The 17,998-nt window shown below is 41.8% G+C and overlaps 1 protein-coding gene across 1 annotated transcript in view; it reads right to left on the bottom strand.

The window, feature by feature from the left end:
- The window catches only part of LOC133346427 (ankyrin repeat and death domain-containing protein 1A-like), a 43,665-nt gene that overhangs the window by 4,602 nt on the left and 21,065 nt on the right, over nucleotides 1–17,998 (bottom strand). Inside the window, exons 9-12 of the mRNA XM_061557991.1 lie at nucleotides 14,442–14,540; nucleotides 6,024–6,122; nucleotides 4,920–5,018; nucleotides 1,922–2,017 (exon numbers count right to left, since the gene is read on the bottom strand). Coding sequence (XP_061413975.1) covers nucleotides 1,922–2,017; nucleotides 4,920–5,018; nucleotides 6,024–6,122; nucleotides 14,442–14,540 — 393 coding nt within the window. The remainder of the gene's footprint in view (nucleotides 1–1,921; nucleotides 2,018–4,919; nucleotides 5,019–6,023; nucleotides 6,123–14,441; nucleotides 14,541–17,998) is intronic.

Genomic DNA, 17,998 nt, shown 5'->3' with positions numbered 1-17,998 from the left:
CCCCAAAATACGTCTGTCCTGTGCATGCAAAGTTTCACTGTAAACAAAGCCACAACACCGCAGGCCTCAGATCTCTCTATTTGAGCCCCAATCTGAGCTTGAGTTCACACTACACGATCTTTCTCACCAATCTTCAAGATCGTCCATGGACTCCCCCCTACCCCCCTCCATCCCCCTTCACGTCTCACTCTACTTCCCTACATAACTGCCATGTGCTCTCCACTCAAGCAACCAATGCCTTCTGGCAAAACCCTCAACCTCCACGTAAATTAAGGTTGCACCTGACACAATGCCTCCCCTACGATCTGGAAAACCATCCTCCCCCCCCCCCCCCCCCAAGACATCCGTGCTGCCAACTCCATGACCCTGTTCAAGTTCAGGCTCAAGACCTTCCTCACTGTCCCCTATCTATAAAGTGATTTGAATCAAACCTCTCTTAAAATATAAATTCCCTCCATGTTGCCCCCGTGATGCACTTTTAGTTAAGTATCTAGGGATGTCATTGCTTTTAGATATGATAAAAGAAATGTTTTTACAATCGGTTTAAGTTTATGGCTAAGTGCACTTCACCACAGACCCTAAACAAAGAGCAATCGCCACATTAAAAAGTGAGTGCTATCGACCCCTTCTAATTTAATTGTGAGAAGTTCAAAGCTCACTCACTCTCCACAAAGATAGGGCTCCTTCCATGGCTGAAAATGTTCCTAAAATGAAATTTAAAATTTCCTTCTGAATACAACTTCAAATAGCCAGTCAGAAGCCCAACACTTCCTGGTGTATGTTCACACAAGTCTCGCACTACGATGGGATCTTCAGAGACCACCGGCTCCAAAACACCATGGGACTCACGAGCTAAAGGCGTGACAACTCTCCGTTCATTGCCAGCAACATGGACATGGTCACTGTAAAACTTGACCATTTATAAATAAAACATTTAAACGTTTATTTTTGGGTCACTCCGAATCACGACACACCCGTGTGAATCCACGTGGACCACGTGTGTTCGTTTGGGTTAGTCTGCATGTTGAGCATGTGTTCTCTTCAGCATCTTCTGGATGCCCGCAGTCGTGCGTGGCGAAAGCTCGAAAGGTGTGTTAAACACACGCCATAATAATCAGAGCGATCACACTTCGGTAACGAGTGGTTGCGAAAACCCACGCGCTAAATTGACACACGTGCGAGGTGTTGCAGGGCAACCCCCGGGATGCCGAGGTTCAGATAACATGGTCCGCAGGTGAATTTATGTGAAATGTATTTTGTATCATCACGTATCTACAACCCCATCGCCCCACATCATAACAGATCAGAGGAGGTTTCCTCTCGTTCATGGGTCAGCAACCTGCGGCTCTGGAGCTGCCTGCGGCTTCTTTGAGGACCGCTTCGTGGCGCTCTGTATCAAGGACCCCCCGTGTCTCATATTCACGTGCATTACGGATCTTAAGGTTTTTTTTTACCGAATTGTAATAAAAAGGCTATTATTGCTACGTTGGTTGATCGACCACTGCTCTAGTTCTACCTCTTTATGGACCGAATCTATTCAACGTACTTACAATCAGTTTCCTGTGTGTATACAGGTCACCAAAACATATAAAGATGTTTTAATCGCTTTGAAAAACACATTAGACTCGATGCACACAATAGTAACATAATACTTGTCAACTCCGTTTTATGCCACTGCAGAATGAATACCTCCTCCCTGCTGTGGGTTCTAGATGGGGTTTGTGCTGATCAGTGAAGGGGGGCCCAAGATTGGTTCAAATATCACTCATGTTAGCCGTGGCCGAGAATAGCGGTCAAATCTCCGGGTTCATATGGCTTTGAGCGAACCCACTGCACCAAAGCTCTCCCCATTGCAAATATAAATTCAATAAAGTGCAAAAGTGTTATCTCCAAGCAGGAAACTAAAGATTGCATGTTTTACCTTTCTGCGAGTGAAGTAGCGATCGGCTTTGATGATCATGTCCACCAGGTTGACCTGGTTAGCCCTGGCTGCCACCTCCAGGCAGCTCTTCTTTTGCTGAAAGAAACAATGTGGACAAGAATGGCATTTCAATATGAAACAATAACGCGGTAAAATTATTTTCAGAACTGGTCAAAATCAAGGTTTTTGGGTTCGATCGCAGAAATATAAATGTGTCGTGAACCCACCACCCGACACAGCCAATTATTAATGAAGGTTTGTCACGTGAACAAAACGTGCCAATTCACTATTAACTACTATTAACCCTTTCCTGTTTCGAGACGTCTGTAATTTGCAGGGTGGGTCCTGTTCACCGCTGAATCTCGGAATGTGCTTGCGGTTAGCGTTAATTTTATTTAGAGAGGCATAGCGTTGTTGTTTTAAAGACATTGTACTCACAGCAGAGAACTGTAGCGGCACGAGCACCGCTCACTGTCCCGTGCTTACAGCAAAAAAACCTGGTCGTGACTATTTCTAAGAACCCACCATTATCGGTGGCAGATTTTTATTCAATAAGCAGATAAGTTCACAATTCTTGAGGGAAATTCATGCTTATTTACCCATTAACAGGAGTTAATTTCCACAGAGCTAACTGATTTCAAGTTGATCATGAAAAGCAACAGGGCCAATGTGCCTAAAGAAGGGAACACGACATGTGATGTTACAATTTGTGTTGGTTTTTCTGGAGGTACAAGTGCTGTTTCTTCCCCCCCTCCCCCCAGTGAAAAAGACAGGCACCTGCTACACTATTGACAATGATGTATTGCACAGAATTGTGTACATGCGGAGAGAAGTTGTGATTTGAAAATGGTTAGTGTGCGGTAGTTCAAAATATGTAAGTTATGGACGATATATTTTTTCGTACAGTATCAGGATTTGATGGGTGGTAGGTGAACGCTAATGGTGTTGCGTCTTGTCCCCTTCAATCAACCAGTTGGATTGCTGTCTGAGGATTCATCGAGAGGCCACGTATGTAGACACATTTAACATATCGGGGAGTAAAAAAACGCAGATATTGGACACATCAGCCAGCAGGAGACTGACTCGGCAAGTTTTGTGACCAACAAGCTGCCTGAGACATAGCAAAGGGTATGTCCTCACACCATTCCAAATTAAAATCACTTGAGTTAAAGCTGGTGGACCTTTTAATTAATTAAGAGCATCGCTTTGCCAATATGGGCGTTCCCATGCATGGAATTATACATTCCCCAGCGCTGTGAGTATAACAACCCTGCCAGCTAAAAAGATAGTCAACAGGCCCAAGATTAAATTTGGGCTTTAAATAACAAAGTGTAACTCATTTTTCAGAGGTAGCAGACTGGAGTTACATTATTGTGCGAGAGAGGAGATAGAAAAAAATATGGGCGATAAGGCAGGAGCACAGAGAGAACACTCTAAATAGAAAACTAATTTCCTTAGAATTGCTTATTGTGCTTAGTTTGTTGTCCTTCCCCCGCACCTTAGTGCGGTGTGAAAGAAGTTCAACGTGCATACTTACAACACAGTGAAAGAAGTGAGGAAGAGACATCGGCAGAAGAAACGCATAGTGAGCGAAAGAGGTCGATCAGAAGGACAAAGACACACACACTGGCCCACTATATGTGCCGATTCCATATTCCTTCGGCTCTTAGTACGAGGACACGGATATGTTATTACATCAAGGCCATTGAGCCCATGGCCCCTGATTGGTTGGATTCACTTTAATGGATCCCTGGGGGATTCTCTGAATGATGTGAAAAGGATGCCAGCAGACTTGGCTTGCATTCAAGCCACATTTGACAGATTCCTGAAAGCATTTCATGTGGTTGGTACAAAATAAGCACCTCTCAACAATGCTATGACAATTCGATTATTTAGATGACCGGATGGTATTTTAGGGTCAAGAGATTGCATAACAACAAGATCAAAATGCAGAACTATTCTTCAAATAACTAAGGGAACATTATACAAAGCTCTTATACGACATTCCGAGTATATACCCAATGCCAGTAACCTTTTTTGTTTTGTAAGACCTGACCATCGATCCATGCACGTCGTTTAATCTAGAACAGTGCACATCATGAAATGAACACCTCTTTAATTCTGGGTGTGCTTTGGCAATTTGAAACTTATTTGTAAATGCTATGGTTCACCTTACCAAGAAGCACCATAGGCAGGTTTTTCTGCTGATCGTTTCCCCCCCTTACAATTGTAAGCGTTGTTAACTGTAATAGACATAACCAATAGTATACGAAAAAAAGTTGAATAAAATGAGAGATAATCTGAAATTAAAATACAGTTCAAGCCTAAACTATGTTTATTTTACCAGGTAAGGTCCACTGGGTTATATAGCTCTTTTCCATAACCAACCTGGCCACAAATGATAGCCCAACGAAGTGGCTTATCACGTGTAAATGTATTGCAGTCACATTCTCTAAACGCATGTTTAGAGAATGTGGAAGGAAAAACGGAAGGACTCAGAGATATCAACGTGACCACGGGGAGAACATGAAAACTTTAAATATACAGGCGTCAGCGTCAGGATCAAACCCGTGACCTCCAGTATACCAGGCGAGGTAGTTGTCATCTTGCCACCGTGGCACCCCAAGTCAAAACTGGAATTGGTCTCAAGGTTATAATCATTATTTTTTGTCGTGCCACAAAATGACATTACAATTTGCATCTAACTGCAGCTGAAGATGCTGCACAAAAAGTGGGTTATGTACTTTGTGATAACCATAAAAGTTGGAGAGATCTTTTTTTTTATATAGTCGACTCATAGGAGACGGTCATAAATGAAGTAGAAGATGAACCTCTTGAGCCCTGGACTTAAACAGAGGCAGGGAGTCAGCAGTCTAGATGTTTGGGGGTGAGGAAATTTCAGACTACAGGTGAGCCCCTCCCCCATTGACAATTTTGACACCAGCTTGGTGTTTGTATCAATGAAGTAGTCAGTAGTGTCTCTTGAGTGTCACCTTACCTTGTCTAATACCGCCAAGTCAGTCCCAGCAGCCAACAGTAAGTCTGCCGATTCCTGGAAGCCAGTTTCTGCTGCAATGTGCAGGGCTGTCTGATTCCTCTATTATCCAAAACAATTGAAATAACAAAAACAAGAATATTAATCGCATGCACTGATTCGATATCGTACAATAAAATGCAGTTTGAATGTACAAAGCATCTAAATACAACTGCCTCTCAAAATAGATTTATTGTGCTGTTCGAATTGAGTTTTCTATCAAATATCCACCAACAGAATTATCTTATCTATCCGAGCCCAAAAATAGACGGGGTCTTAGTAAATTTGGGCATGAAAAAAATGGGATTTTGCAGTGTATCCATCTTGCTGTACTATCCCAATATACAGACGCTGGTCCTCTCACTGAAATATGGAGACAATATATTTATCTTGGATTATTACAGCAATAAGTACTGTGCACTTAGAGAATAATTATTACAGCAATACGTTATAAGTGATATTTTTTATCCAAGCATATTCATTACAAGGGGCACGGTTACACCTTTAATAGATACAATATCACGTGTTATTAAACCGACTACCTGTACAGCAGGCACATCACGATTAAAGGTATGCGCAGGACTTTACATTGTATCTGAATATACAAAGTTGTATTGAGCTGTGAAAAAAAACGCATTTTATAAAGGTGTTGCCTTGCTTAGCTTATTGAAATTTGCACTAAATGGCTAATGTAAAACATAGTAGAAATAATTTCCACGTTAAATTACTCATGGTAACCCAAAGATGTGTAAAACCAGAAAAAACACAGCGACATAATTAATACTAATACAATTGTTAAATGTGATCGTTCTACAAAAAACATAAAAAAATATCCAAATATAATTACGTTAAACATTTCGTGTGATGGTATGAGATAGCAACGAGATCATCTGTATTTACTGGACGAAACAAAAAAATATCCCTGAGTTTGAGATGAAAGCATGAGAGGAAGCGATAAGCGTGAGTCAACATGAGAGAGAATGCGGTATTGGGAAGACGGGAAAAAATGAGGTCAGGGATGTGAGCAGGGGACAAGGTCATTAAATATCACAATCAACTTAAACTTACACAGTCAACCAAATTAATATTGGCCTCTGCTTCCACCAAGAAGGTCACAATGATGGGGTAATTGTTTTGAACTGCCAGGTGCAGCGGGGAGGCTTGTTTCTGTTCGAAGATAAAAGCATTAATCAGTGGTGACATCACTGCAGGAACTGCATTTAATTAAACACTTTATGCCGAGCTCACGTAAAAAAAAAAGTTTGACAACACAAAAGACATCAGTTAAACAAAACGCAATGATACAATCTTAACCAATAGCTGATTGGTTCGTGCAATTCCCTTCCGTGTTGAATTATAAACTTTCAAATAGTATTACGAAATAAACTATCTTATATCTAGTGTTTCTCTCCTTACGAAATAAACTACCTTATATATAATGCTTCTCTCCTCTGAAGCATAGTACTGTTAAATGCTGACACGTATAATACATCAAGAACAAATGTATTTTATACATTCACCTTGACAAGTGCCTCATCATGTGGACCTTCCAACATTAATAACCGTTAATAACCGAGACATTACATCGTTTACACAACTGTCTCTGCGGGAAACACTTTTAACTTCTTTGCAAAAGCCCCCTAATTTTTATGTTTTACTTAATTACAGTACACTGACAAAACGTTTTACTCAAATATGTAAGTTACCGACTCAATGACACTTTAAATATTGTTATTGGTGTAACAAAGACAAAGCTTCCCCTAAAAGCATTAATAGACTTTTGGGGGAAAGTGCTGTTAGCGAGCACCTATGAAGGCCAGCACAGTACACAAGGGGGTGGGTGGCAAGTACCACGCTCGACCGTCTTTGTCTTCCCAGTAATGATGTTTACTACACACAGCACCAGGTACTCATTTGAGGCGCAGTCGACCTATCAGTGTAAGAGGAATTCAGTGACGACCATCGTTGACTCCTCATACATTAATTTAAATTGTGCTCGGCATTAAATAGTGACAAATATACAGGGATAAATTCAGGATTTAAAATGTTGGATTTTTGCAATTCAGAACACCGCATATTCAACTCAGCCCATCATCCATGCGGGAGGTCTTTAGAATGAGCACCACCATCTAACAGCGGCTGTCCTATGGGAAGACTGGCCCCACCATCAGCCACATGGAATGATCACTGATGGCTCAGTGCTAGAAACGGGAAAACAGCAAAGCCATAACGCTCATTTGAGCCAAGATATATGTATGGCATTAACGCTTTACAACAGTGATACAGTACAATGCTTATTCGTGTTTATGTTTATGTTTATCCATGCTTTGAATCGATTATACAGAATAATTGCAGCCATGTTGAGTAATGCTATTTTAAAAGCGCTGTTTAACATTGCACATTTTTTTTGCAATGCATTGGTAATGGATAATACGTGTGCCTTTTACAAAACAACTAGGTGGAGGGAGAAAACGTGTACCCTTTTAACTCAATAATGGAGCAATATAAAAAAACTAAGTGTATTAAGGCCATTCAGATCAGCCAACATGACGCTCACCAGGCATCTGGGTCTGCAACTAATAACATTACACAATGCCTAGATCGTCAGCAGCTCCGTGCAGTTGCTGAACCATGTGCGTGTTTTGGCTTGAAGTCTTATTTCTGAAACGAAATATTGCTTTGTCATGTATTGTTTTGCTCTGGAGTGGAAAGCTGATGAATTTGCAACTTTTATGGGTGGCTTACAGAAAAACAAATGTTGTAAAGGATCACATAAAATCAGTTTCAAAGAGAGTGCACCCTTTTCAAAATATGGCAAACAAACTATATATTTTTTTCAGTCAGACGCAATTTCCTCAGATGATGATCCATCGTTGTTGCTGTTCTTGTTGGATCCCTTCCTCTCAACCAGGGCTAGCAGCTGTGATCTTTCTGTCTTTGATATTTGCTGTTCAATTCGTTGCTCTATTTCCTCCGTCTTTATCCGCTACCGTCTAAGGTGTTTTCCCCCTTCTGTTGAGTAAAATACCCAGTGGTCCATCTTCTCTTACCCGAACGCAGAAGCCAAAGTTTGTCTTGCCGTTAGACATATGGCCATGAGTTATGTACTGGAATTGCTCAGTTGTTCAGTTGAGGTGTATTTTACGAAAAAATAAACGGATCTGGTCCACAATTGTATGCATCCAATCCGAATCGGGTTTTTTGATGCGATACTTATCAATTGTGATACGATTTCAAGAATCCCTTACATTGCAGAATGCATTACATCATTCCATTGAGTTTTAGGTGTTGTAGAAAACCGCAGTATCTGGAGAAAACCCAAACCTACGGGGGGTGGGTACTGTTGTGTATGTACCCCCTTTTTATATATTTTTTTAAGAATTATTCTGCCAACATAGATAATATCGTTTTTTTAATAGACGCGGCCACGTGGGAACGAACACGCCCCCACACTTCCACAGAGGCCCCCACACTTCCACAGATGCGCGCATACCTCATTTCAAAGGAAAGAGGACATGAAAGGGGGGCAATAAGGTAATAAAAACTCCCCTAAATTCACACAAGAGGAACAAGGGAGGGGGGGAATTGCAGGCGGGGGGTTGCAGAACCAGGAGACACGGAGGAAGAGATAATTATATTCTTAACAAAGAAACAGCATCGACGACAAAAAGCACAGATGGGTCTTTGAACCATGTTAAATACACAAGTTACCAACTTAACCATAAAGATTAAGCAAACAGTATCCATCCTCACTCCAATTGAAAACCAGACGACAATCTGCACCAGAATCGCGACCCATCATTGTTAATAAAATACTGACATTATTTACCTTTAAAGAATATCTACACGGCCGGGCCGAAGCATCAAAGAATAATTATGGCATCGATTTCGCTCCAAAACAAAATTCCTAGCCGGGATATCAGATCAAATAATCACAAGAAGTCAAATAATAAGTACGGAATTAAAGTAGAAGAGAAATCAAGGGCGGAGAAGGCTCTCAAAATTAACCAAACACAACACCCATGGGAAGCGAGCAACACGGCCGCCTTTGTCTTTCCGAGAGGATCACGACACACAGGCACCAAGCCAGGAAATGACACCCATAAAAGTTGGGGCAAGGGCTCAAAGGAAATTAACACACGCCTTCGAATAAATAAGCATACGCCGGGTGCTCCCACCGTGGAAACAACCGCCTTTGTCTTCCCACAACACGGACAGCAAAAATTGCACAAGCCAGGAAATGACATTTCCATGGGAGATCGGGTCACGATGAAACATCGTGAACACGGTTTCGGCATAACCAAGCAGCAAATAAGTCGCATTTCAACTTCCAAACCAAACCAACTTAAGCTGTGTGAGACAAAGGATGTGATCCCAGAGCAAGGGAGGGAATAATTAAGCTCTCTTAACGCGTAGGTTTTCGCGACAAATATTATTCAGTAACAAAACATGGATTCGAATGTTTTTTTTTATAACTCGACGCGAATCATCGGTCTGGCTAATGGATAACTTCTGAAGCAGCCGACACGAGGCCCCCACCCCCACCCCTTTCTTCCAGAACGACACACACAGCTGTGTCTTCAAAGCTAATAAACACACGGACAAACACGCACGCGAAACACACGGACAAACACGCACGCGAAACACACGGACGCAGATGGTCCACCCCCACAGGAAGGTTTTATGACACAGCTTTTGAACAACTCGGGAAGCCGAGTGGAATTTTCCGATATAAACCGAAGGAAAATCCATACAACACAGATCGTCAGGGGCTCTGGCCCCCATCACAGACCATCCGGGCCACGAGGGCCACCTCGTCGCCAGGGCTTTGGCTCCACCAGCAGATCGCCAGGGCTCTGAGCCCATCTCGTCTCCGGGCTAAGGCCCACCAGAGATCTCCAGGGCAAGCCGAGGTCTGCACCACCTGAGAAGAATCGCTACTCTGAGTCGCCGAGTTGCGAGTGAAGCCAACAAAGACGCCAACGTCCACCCTGCCACGAACGAAGCATCGCTCCTCGTCAGAGTGACGACCAGCGAACAACCCGCAGGAAAGGCGGAGATCGCTGAACGAGCGCCAACGTGCGCCACCTTGCGCCACCGTGCGCCACCTTGCGCCACCGTGCGCCACCTTGCGCCACCTTGCGCCACCGTGCGCCACCGTGCGACACCGTGCGACACCTTGCGCCACCGTGCGACAACGAGCAACAACGAGCGACACCCAGATCGACCAGCATCAACCAAAACCGACTCTCATCCCGCCGTGGAGAAAAAGAGTCAAAGTCTTCTGAACGAGCGCCGCCGCTCACCTCACAGCGGAGAAAGTCTCAGCTGCCGCTCGCACAGAAAGCAGAGGTCGTATCACTCCCCACATACAGATTCAAGGAGACAGAGGAAATCTTGTCAAACCAGTTTCCTTTGTCCCAGAGTCTCGCCGAAGAGTTAATTAAAACAGAGCCAGATTCGCTCTCGCGCCCACACGCCCTCACCCACCATTGTATCAAACATTCCGTTAAGAGGACTTTTATACTTGCCGATTAATCTATTGACATATACTTTCGTCTCTTGGGTATAATAAGTGCTACATTACCGCCATAGGAAGTGTGTCATGCTTGTTTTCAAACTCGACCAGTCGCCGATTGTGATCGATACATGGGCGAACCAATGAGATGCCTGGTAGGAAAAGTAGAGGTTACAATTGATAGAAGTGTTTTTAGTCATTCAGTTCGTTCAATGCATAAGTGTTTAGTCATTCATTTTAGTCAAATGCATAAGAGTTTCGTTATTCATATTGCATAATTGCATAATTTCACAAATGCATAAGTGTTTATTCATTCATTTTAGTCAAATGCATAAGAGTTTTCGTTATTCATATTGCATAATTGCATAATTTCGCAACTGCATAAGTTTTGTCGTTCATATTAGTTAATTGCATAATCTTGCCCATGAATTATTGAAGCATGTTTGACCTGCATGATAGAATGTCACGTGTTTGTTAGAATAAAATTGTTATCACAGAAGCATATTGAGTGTTCTTTCCAAGTCCATGCAAAACCATCTTATTCATAAGAGCTGTATCCTGCGATGAGATATGAAAATGGAGACCTAAAATATTATAACACACACTAGGATAATCGGTAAATGAATCTATGATAATCGTGTTATCCTGATTGATAACTCTGGATAAACGAAACTAAGCAAATTATCATAACTGCACACATTAACATAATCGCAAGCCTCCGCATAAATTACTACGATTATCTCCGTGATTATCATAATTTATGCATATAATCACATGCATTATCATAATTTATGCGTATTAATACACACACTATCATAATTAATGCGAATTGCGCATTTTTCGGAAAATTATTAATTTTTATTATTTTCATCAAAATTTCATAATTCCAACACATACAACAGTAACTCATCATCAACTCATCATGACCCATGTTGGATGAAGACCTGGCGCCGTTATCATCATCCCTTGCAGTCTCAATGCCAGAATCCTTCAAGAGCCCACTTACGAGCTGATATCATCACTCCGTCTCCATGGCAAATGGTTTCCTAAACTGAACTATATTTTGTATGTTATACCAGGTAAGGACCCACTGAGCTACATAGCTCTTTTTCAGAAGCGACCTGGCCACCAATGATAGCTAAAAAAAGTGGCTTATCGTGTAGAGATGTATAACATCCAAATACTCTCGAAATGCATGTTTACAAATCTGGAGGGAAAAACCGGAGGACACGGAGAATAATGTACATGACCACAGGGAGAGAGACGCCGCAAACTCCAATATACAGGTGTCAGGGGCAAGTACGAACCTACGACCTCCTGCCATCCAGGCGAGGTAGTTAACATCTCGCCACTGCGGCGGCGTGTTCCCTCTTTAACTGCCAACTCGTCGTGAGTCTTGACCATTGACACACGGAGGTGATTTACTCAAGGCCACTGAAATGATATCTGTAACATTGGGTACTGTCTCTGATTCGGGCACTCCTCTTTCTGGCTGTAAATGTAATTCCAAACATGCTCCTTTTCTCGCCTGTTTCTGCATTTGTCAGATTTTTGTTCCATTTTCATTGGCAGTGTCCACGTTTCTGTTCTATTCTTGTCATCGCAGGTAATATGCACCGGGTTAAACATGTATCTCTGCCGGAAAATTGGTACATTGCCTTTCATCATCCAGTTGTGTTCTACATGACCTTTGTCCTGCTCATAATTACTGATGCAATGACTAACCACCCCGGCTCTGAAGCTGCGTTCATTATGGTTCCGCAAAAATAAAACGCACCTTCCATAAGGGATCACGGCTAATTGCTCCGCTCCGTGACATCGCCAAGAGAAATGAGGAAAAAGAATTTCTAGTGTGCTTATGAACTCATTTGAATAATACCTTATTCTCTGGATTATAAGATGCACCTTTTTCCCACCCTATATATAAAAGCAAAGGCTGGGGTATGCGTCTTATAAGTGTGTCTGTGTGTGACCAGGTTTTTATACATTTATTGATGAACGGCTAAACATTTGCGGTGTGGTTTTACTTTCTGGAAAGCCTTATAATTCGGAGAAAATAGTAAAAACCTGCACATATTTTTTTTACTATAATAGTATAGAACCTTTGACGTTTCCTAGGAAGCTACACAAATCAAGCAATAAAAAATATTCTGGCAGGATAAACACGTGAATGTACGTTAAAGGCACTGCGACTCCAAAAAGAATGAGATTCGTCACATTGTGTTTGTTTCTCATGTTAAACATAAAAACTATGCCTTGCAAAATGAATAGTTGCCTTTGCAGTGACTGATGTCAATAATAGCAAACAGCAAATTATGTATGACCCAGGGCCTCATTGCCTCACCTGTTCTGCATAAAAGCCTGTAAGGTGACTCACGAAAAGCCTCTAATTGCCCTCCTATCTTTGACATCATGGAATAAGCAGTCACTATCCTAGATGGAGTGGCATGCTGTGCTCCAATTGTGACAAGAGTATTGAAGGAACATCCTTCAACCTCACCTTGAGCCGCATCTTCCCACATCGTAACAGATTCCCCCGAAATTTTTGTGGGAAGTTATTTTCAGACATCAGATTTTCAGCTGTGCAATGACAACAGCCTACCAATCTTGAATATTACATCACAAGGCATTTATAATGTTATCTTTAAAACAGCAGCAGGTCTGATAATAGTATTTAAATGAGCTCTATAAAGAACCGGCAGAGCCACTCACCTACAATTAAACCCTAAGAATAAACGCGTGTCACACTTGGGTGCTTCCCGCTTCAAGTATCCACACGGAATTCTACGAAATCAAATGCTATTTTAAGTCTCAGTCAATGTTATAGCCTCCATTATAGTGATTGCAAAGCTCTGACTATTTACCTCTCTCTCGTCTACATTTGCATGACCAGCGTGCTCACAGGGGAGCCCGTGGGCAACTCACTCAGGCGTCTGTGCAGCGCAAGCTCTCGCCCGCTAATGAATGACATTCTTGCCATGGGCCAATGGTACCTGCTAATGTAATGAAACACCTGAGCTATATATATCAATATATATCAAAAGTTGCTATATTTAATTAAAATTTTAAGCTTGATCAACGACATGTTTAAAAAATATTGCATTTACTACTCTTTGGTTCTTTCGGTTAAAGTCACGTAGGTATAAAATACCTACCGTGACTTTACCGAAAGAACCAAAGTGTATGGATCCCCGCAGTCACGAAAATTTCAGATCTAGATTGCATTTACTGTACACGCATCTAGTATTTGGCGAGTTTCGTCACGTTTCATAAGGGCCTTCTCTGAAGTTATTGCTGAACACGTGAAGCATATGGAGACGACCTTTAGGGCAACTCGCTCAGCTTTGATCAAAACAATAATGGTTTGAATCTCTTCACTGGGAAAGATGCGCCCGCATGCATCAGGTGTACGTATGTTGAATTTATTTCACCTTTTACGTAGCCAACCGTGCTAATCGGAGGTGCAGGGGAAGGACAACAAACGAAATACAAAAAGGAGTTCTAAAGAAGTGAGTTTTCGATCTAGATTTAAAAGTCCATCGCTTCGGAGCGGCTTCTTAATATTGGAACGAACATTGTTACAGACGGCCGCAGAAGCGCATCTGAAAGCGTGCGATGTGGTGACCGTCTTCTTTCAGTGGCTTGCCAAAAGCCGTTGCGAGGTTGACCGGAGTTCGCGTGATGCTTTATGTTTTTCGACGAGAATCGGCGAGGCATTATGGTTCATTTGTGGCAAGCCCTTTTTGTGTAATGAGTGCGACCTTTCATGCATTCGTTCGGCAAATGGAAGTCATTGCAGCTTGGCAAGCACCCGACAGACATGGTCGAATCTTGCAGTACCCGTCACAACACTTGCCAAAGGTCTTATGAAAACCGACACTCATTAAATTCACCATTTTCTTTACAACACACACTCGCTGCAGTTACCACAGCAACTCACTCCTCCTGTTTGGGGAGCCTGGGTTTACCGTGCTGATCGCATTGATGTCGATGGTCTCGTCGATGAGGAGTTTGGCGATCTGCTCGTGGCCGTGCTTGGCAGCCATATGAAGGGCGTTCATGGACTCCTATGCGTACAGAGCCAAGCAAAACAATCAAGGTGAATCTAAAACGCAACCAGTATTCAATTACAAGCAACAGCTGGGACGCACTGGCACAGACTAAACATCCTCCCATCTGGAATAAAATCACAATAATGTAAAAAATACAATCAGCTGAAAACAATCATAACCTGTTTTTTTAATATCAAATTACAGTTATAGGTGCATGCATTAATAAGAAAACACAAAATCAAGTAACATATTTCCAATTTGTAATATTACATTTGATCGTACAGTAGCTACATTAATAATTCTGGATCCACTTTGGCAATGTCTGTAGAATGATCCTTCTACATTTATAAGTGGGCTATGCTAACTTTAAATACCTGTGTTATACTATGGGGACCTCATTTGCCAGTAAAAATATGATAATTGGTTCTTTACCCTTCTATCTGGCAACAAAACTGACACCTTTTTGCAAGGAGTCATGTTTGCATAGACCGCAATACCTGCAGTCATAATACAAACAAAAGAACATAACTCTGATAATGTGCACTGTCCTTGAAGTTGATTGGTTGTGCGCCTTTTGGCGTCATCTGGTCCAACCCATATGAGACTAGGCTCGAAGGAAAGCTGTCTCGGGTGTGGACCAATCAACTTCAAGGACAGTGCACATTATCAGAGTTATGTTCTTTTGTTTGTATTATGACTGCAGGTATTGCGGTCTATGCAAACATGACTCCTTGCAAAAAGGTGTCAGTTTTGTTGCCAGATAGAAGGGTAAAGAACCAATTATCATACCTGTGTTATGTTTTATAGAAATGCTTCCAACACCTCCAGCACAATTTTTTACAATTAGATTCCAATTAGTCGACCATCTGGCTATCTGGACACAGAACAGTGAGATGCGTTTCACGCTGTAGCTTGAGGACATTCTACCACACCGAAGAACACATTGCATGAGGATAGTTCCCAAAAGTGGAATCATCTTCGCCCCAACCTCTAGACCAGTGGATCTTCACTTTCACTACATTCTTGCACCCCTTTTGTTCTCAATTGTAAAACATTTATAATGTTAATAAACACAAAGGTTTCATTAAACAAAGTTGTACTTATGTGCCCGTGCTTAGTTTGTGTTTTTTATTATTTGCCTTCTAAGAGAAATCTGGCCACGTGTCGCACCCCCAGAAAGGACATCTTGCACCTCCAGGGGGTGAGTGCACCCCAGGTTAAGAGCCACTGCTCTAGACTGCCCTATGTTCAATTGCTGGATGGGAATGTCCTTTCGTGTCTGGTGTAAGCACAACGAGCTGGGTTTTTCTGAAAGAAGTCAAAGACCAATTCTTATTTTGGAAACGTTTTGTGCTATGATTTGAACCCTGAGATTCAGGGTACAAAGATTCAACGTTGCAGTGGTATTAACCTGATACCAGTTAACTCCTGACTCACAAGATACGAAATTCTTAAAATAAGTTATTTTTTTATTTTATAAGTTTGGCACCCATCCCATAAATATTGTAATAGAACTAAACATGTATACATTATATATATTTGTAATATCTCATATCCTCAATAGATTTCATAGCATGAAAGCTATTTGATATATATAATTTAAAACACAACACTTCTGAAATATACATTCACAATGCCACCTTGAATAGCCATGGGAATCAGTCCGGAACAAATAAAAATTATTAAATCCATTAGACACCTGTCGTTTGACAATTGAATAACAAATGTCCCATGAGTTGTGTTTGCATGGGCTTACACGTGCCATCTGTACATCTCAGTGTTATAGGTTCAAGTTGTTTACATTCATTTGAATGAACATTAGATGATTTGGCCACGATAAATTCCCACGTAAGATAAGTCTCTGTGATGGGCTATTATGTGTGCCACGTTTCCTCTTAAGATAGTTCATAGCTCAGTGGGCTTTACGTGGTAAAAAAAATCCTTTAATTAGTTGAGTTTATTAACTGAAAACAACCATTTCTGTCAAATTGAATAGAAAATCTCAATTTTTAGGTGGACCGTGCACTGCGTTACAAATAACAAGGGATGCTGTTCACATCTGTTGGGAGCTATCTCCCTTCATGTCAGGTTGCTGATCCCTAAGGTACCAGTAGTTGCCAGATTGCACAAATGTCAGTCTTCAATATATTCTGGCGAGCTTAAAGGATATTGTAGAATCTCCCACGAGGGCATGCATCAGTCAAATAAAATAAGATTTTGTTTCTGATTTCAAATAATAACACATTATTAGGTATTGCTTTACCTTTAAAAGAAGGGTCTGGCGGTGTATCTGACACTTTAAATTAAAAAGTTATCTCTGAACGCATGCGACCCTCACTCAATGGCATGCAATATGGATATATTACATTGCCTTGTACATTCTGTCACAAATACTGGACCTGAATTGAAATGTGCACATCTACAATTGAAAGGTAATACAAACGGAAGAAGAACATTCACAAAAACGTAAACCAAAATATATATTTAATCATATACTTTAATAACGGTACGCGAGTGCTTTCCCCGTGTATCTAAACGTGCATTGCAACTTAAAATGGCTTTGCGCTATCTCCCAGCATCCCCCATGGCACCACGGGTGCGTCAGAGTGTGACTTTGGTCATGCAAACCAAACCGTGGAACCATTTTAATAGGAGGAATAAAGAAAATAACCCACACCAACTCTCTCTAGTAGCCTTCTCATCGTGGCGAGCAGACCTCAGACATTGGCATTTAGCTCCTAAATTAATTGCCATACACAAGATAAAATTTACGGGGATCTCCAGGGATCTCCGTCTGAACACCGGTATATCATCAGCGTTTTCCCCTTCCCACCTACAGGTCACCTGGCCCCACATATATCTTCACTGATACCAATGCTGTGTTCCCACGGCCATCATGAATCAGACCTGTACTGTGCTGGTTTGTTCGTGGTACAGACCAGCATGGCTCATATCTTGTTTAAACCAAAGAGACCATCCCTCCTCCTCCCCATGCATTCTCCCCACTCCATCCCATTCCCTCAATGACCACAGGGAAGTGATTGTAATTATTTTCACATCAAAAAGTGTAACGTAATTAAAAACTCAAAACGTGTATCAATAACACTGCTATAAAAGAAAAACTATATAAGGATGACTTTTTGGGCAATGACCCTTATTCATAGCACATGTATAATCGAGTTTGGTGACATAATCAAAAGCTAACATTTATAATTTCGGTCATTCTCGGCCATGGTTTTTTTTTTCTCAAACAAAAGCACAGCCCTGAAATTCACCCAAATGAGAAATTCCCACTGATGCGGGGATGAATCTCTCGTTCGTCCGCATTTGACCCTGTGATGTCATGACTGCGTTCCGAGGGCGGCCCAGCTAGAAGTGCTTAGCTCCCATAGCGAGGAGAGCCACCCGCCCCCGGTAAGTGGGTCACGTAACCCAGGTGAAGCTGGCCTTGCCCAGTAAGGTTGCCATGGGAA

This window comes from Lethenteron reissneri, chromosome 24 (assembly GCF_015708825.2).
Source record: "Lethenteron reissneri isolate LAM-NWPU_2019-01 chromosome 24, ASM1570882v1, whole genome shotgun sequence".
NCBI lineage: Eukaryota > Metazoa > Chordata > Hyperoartia > Petromyzontiformes > Petromyzontidae > Lethenteron > Lethenteron reissneri.
Note: the sequence above shows the minus strand (reverse complement) of the source record. Positions and strands in the feature narration are given on the sequence as shown.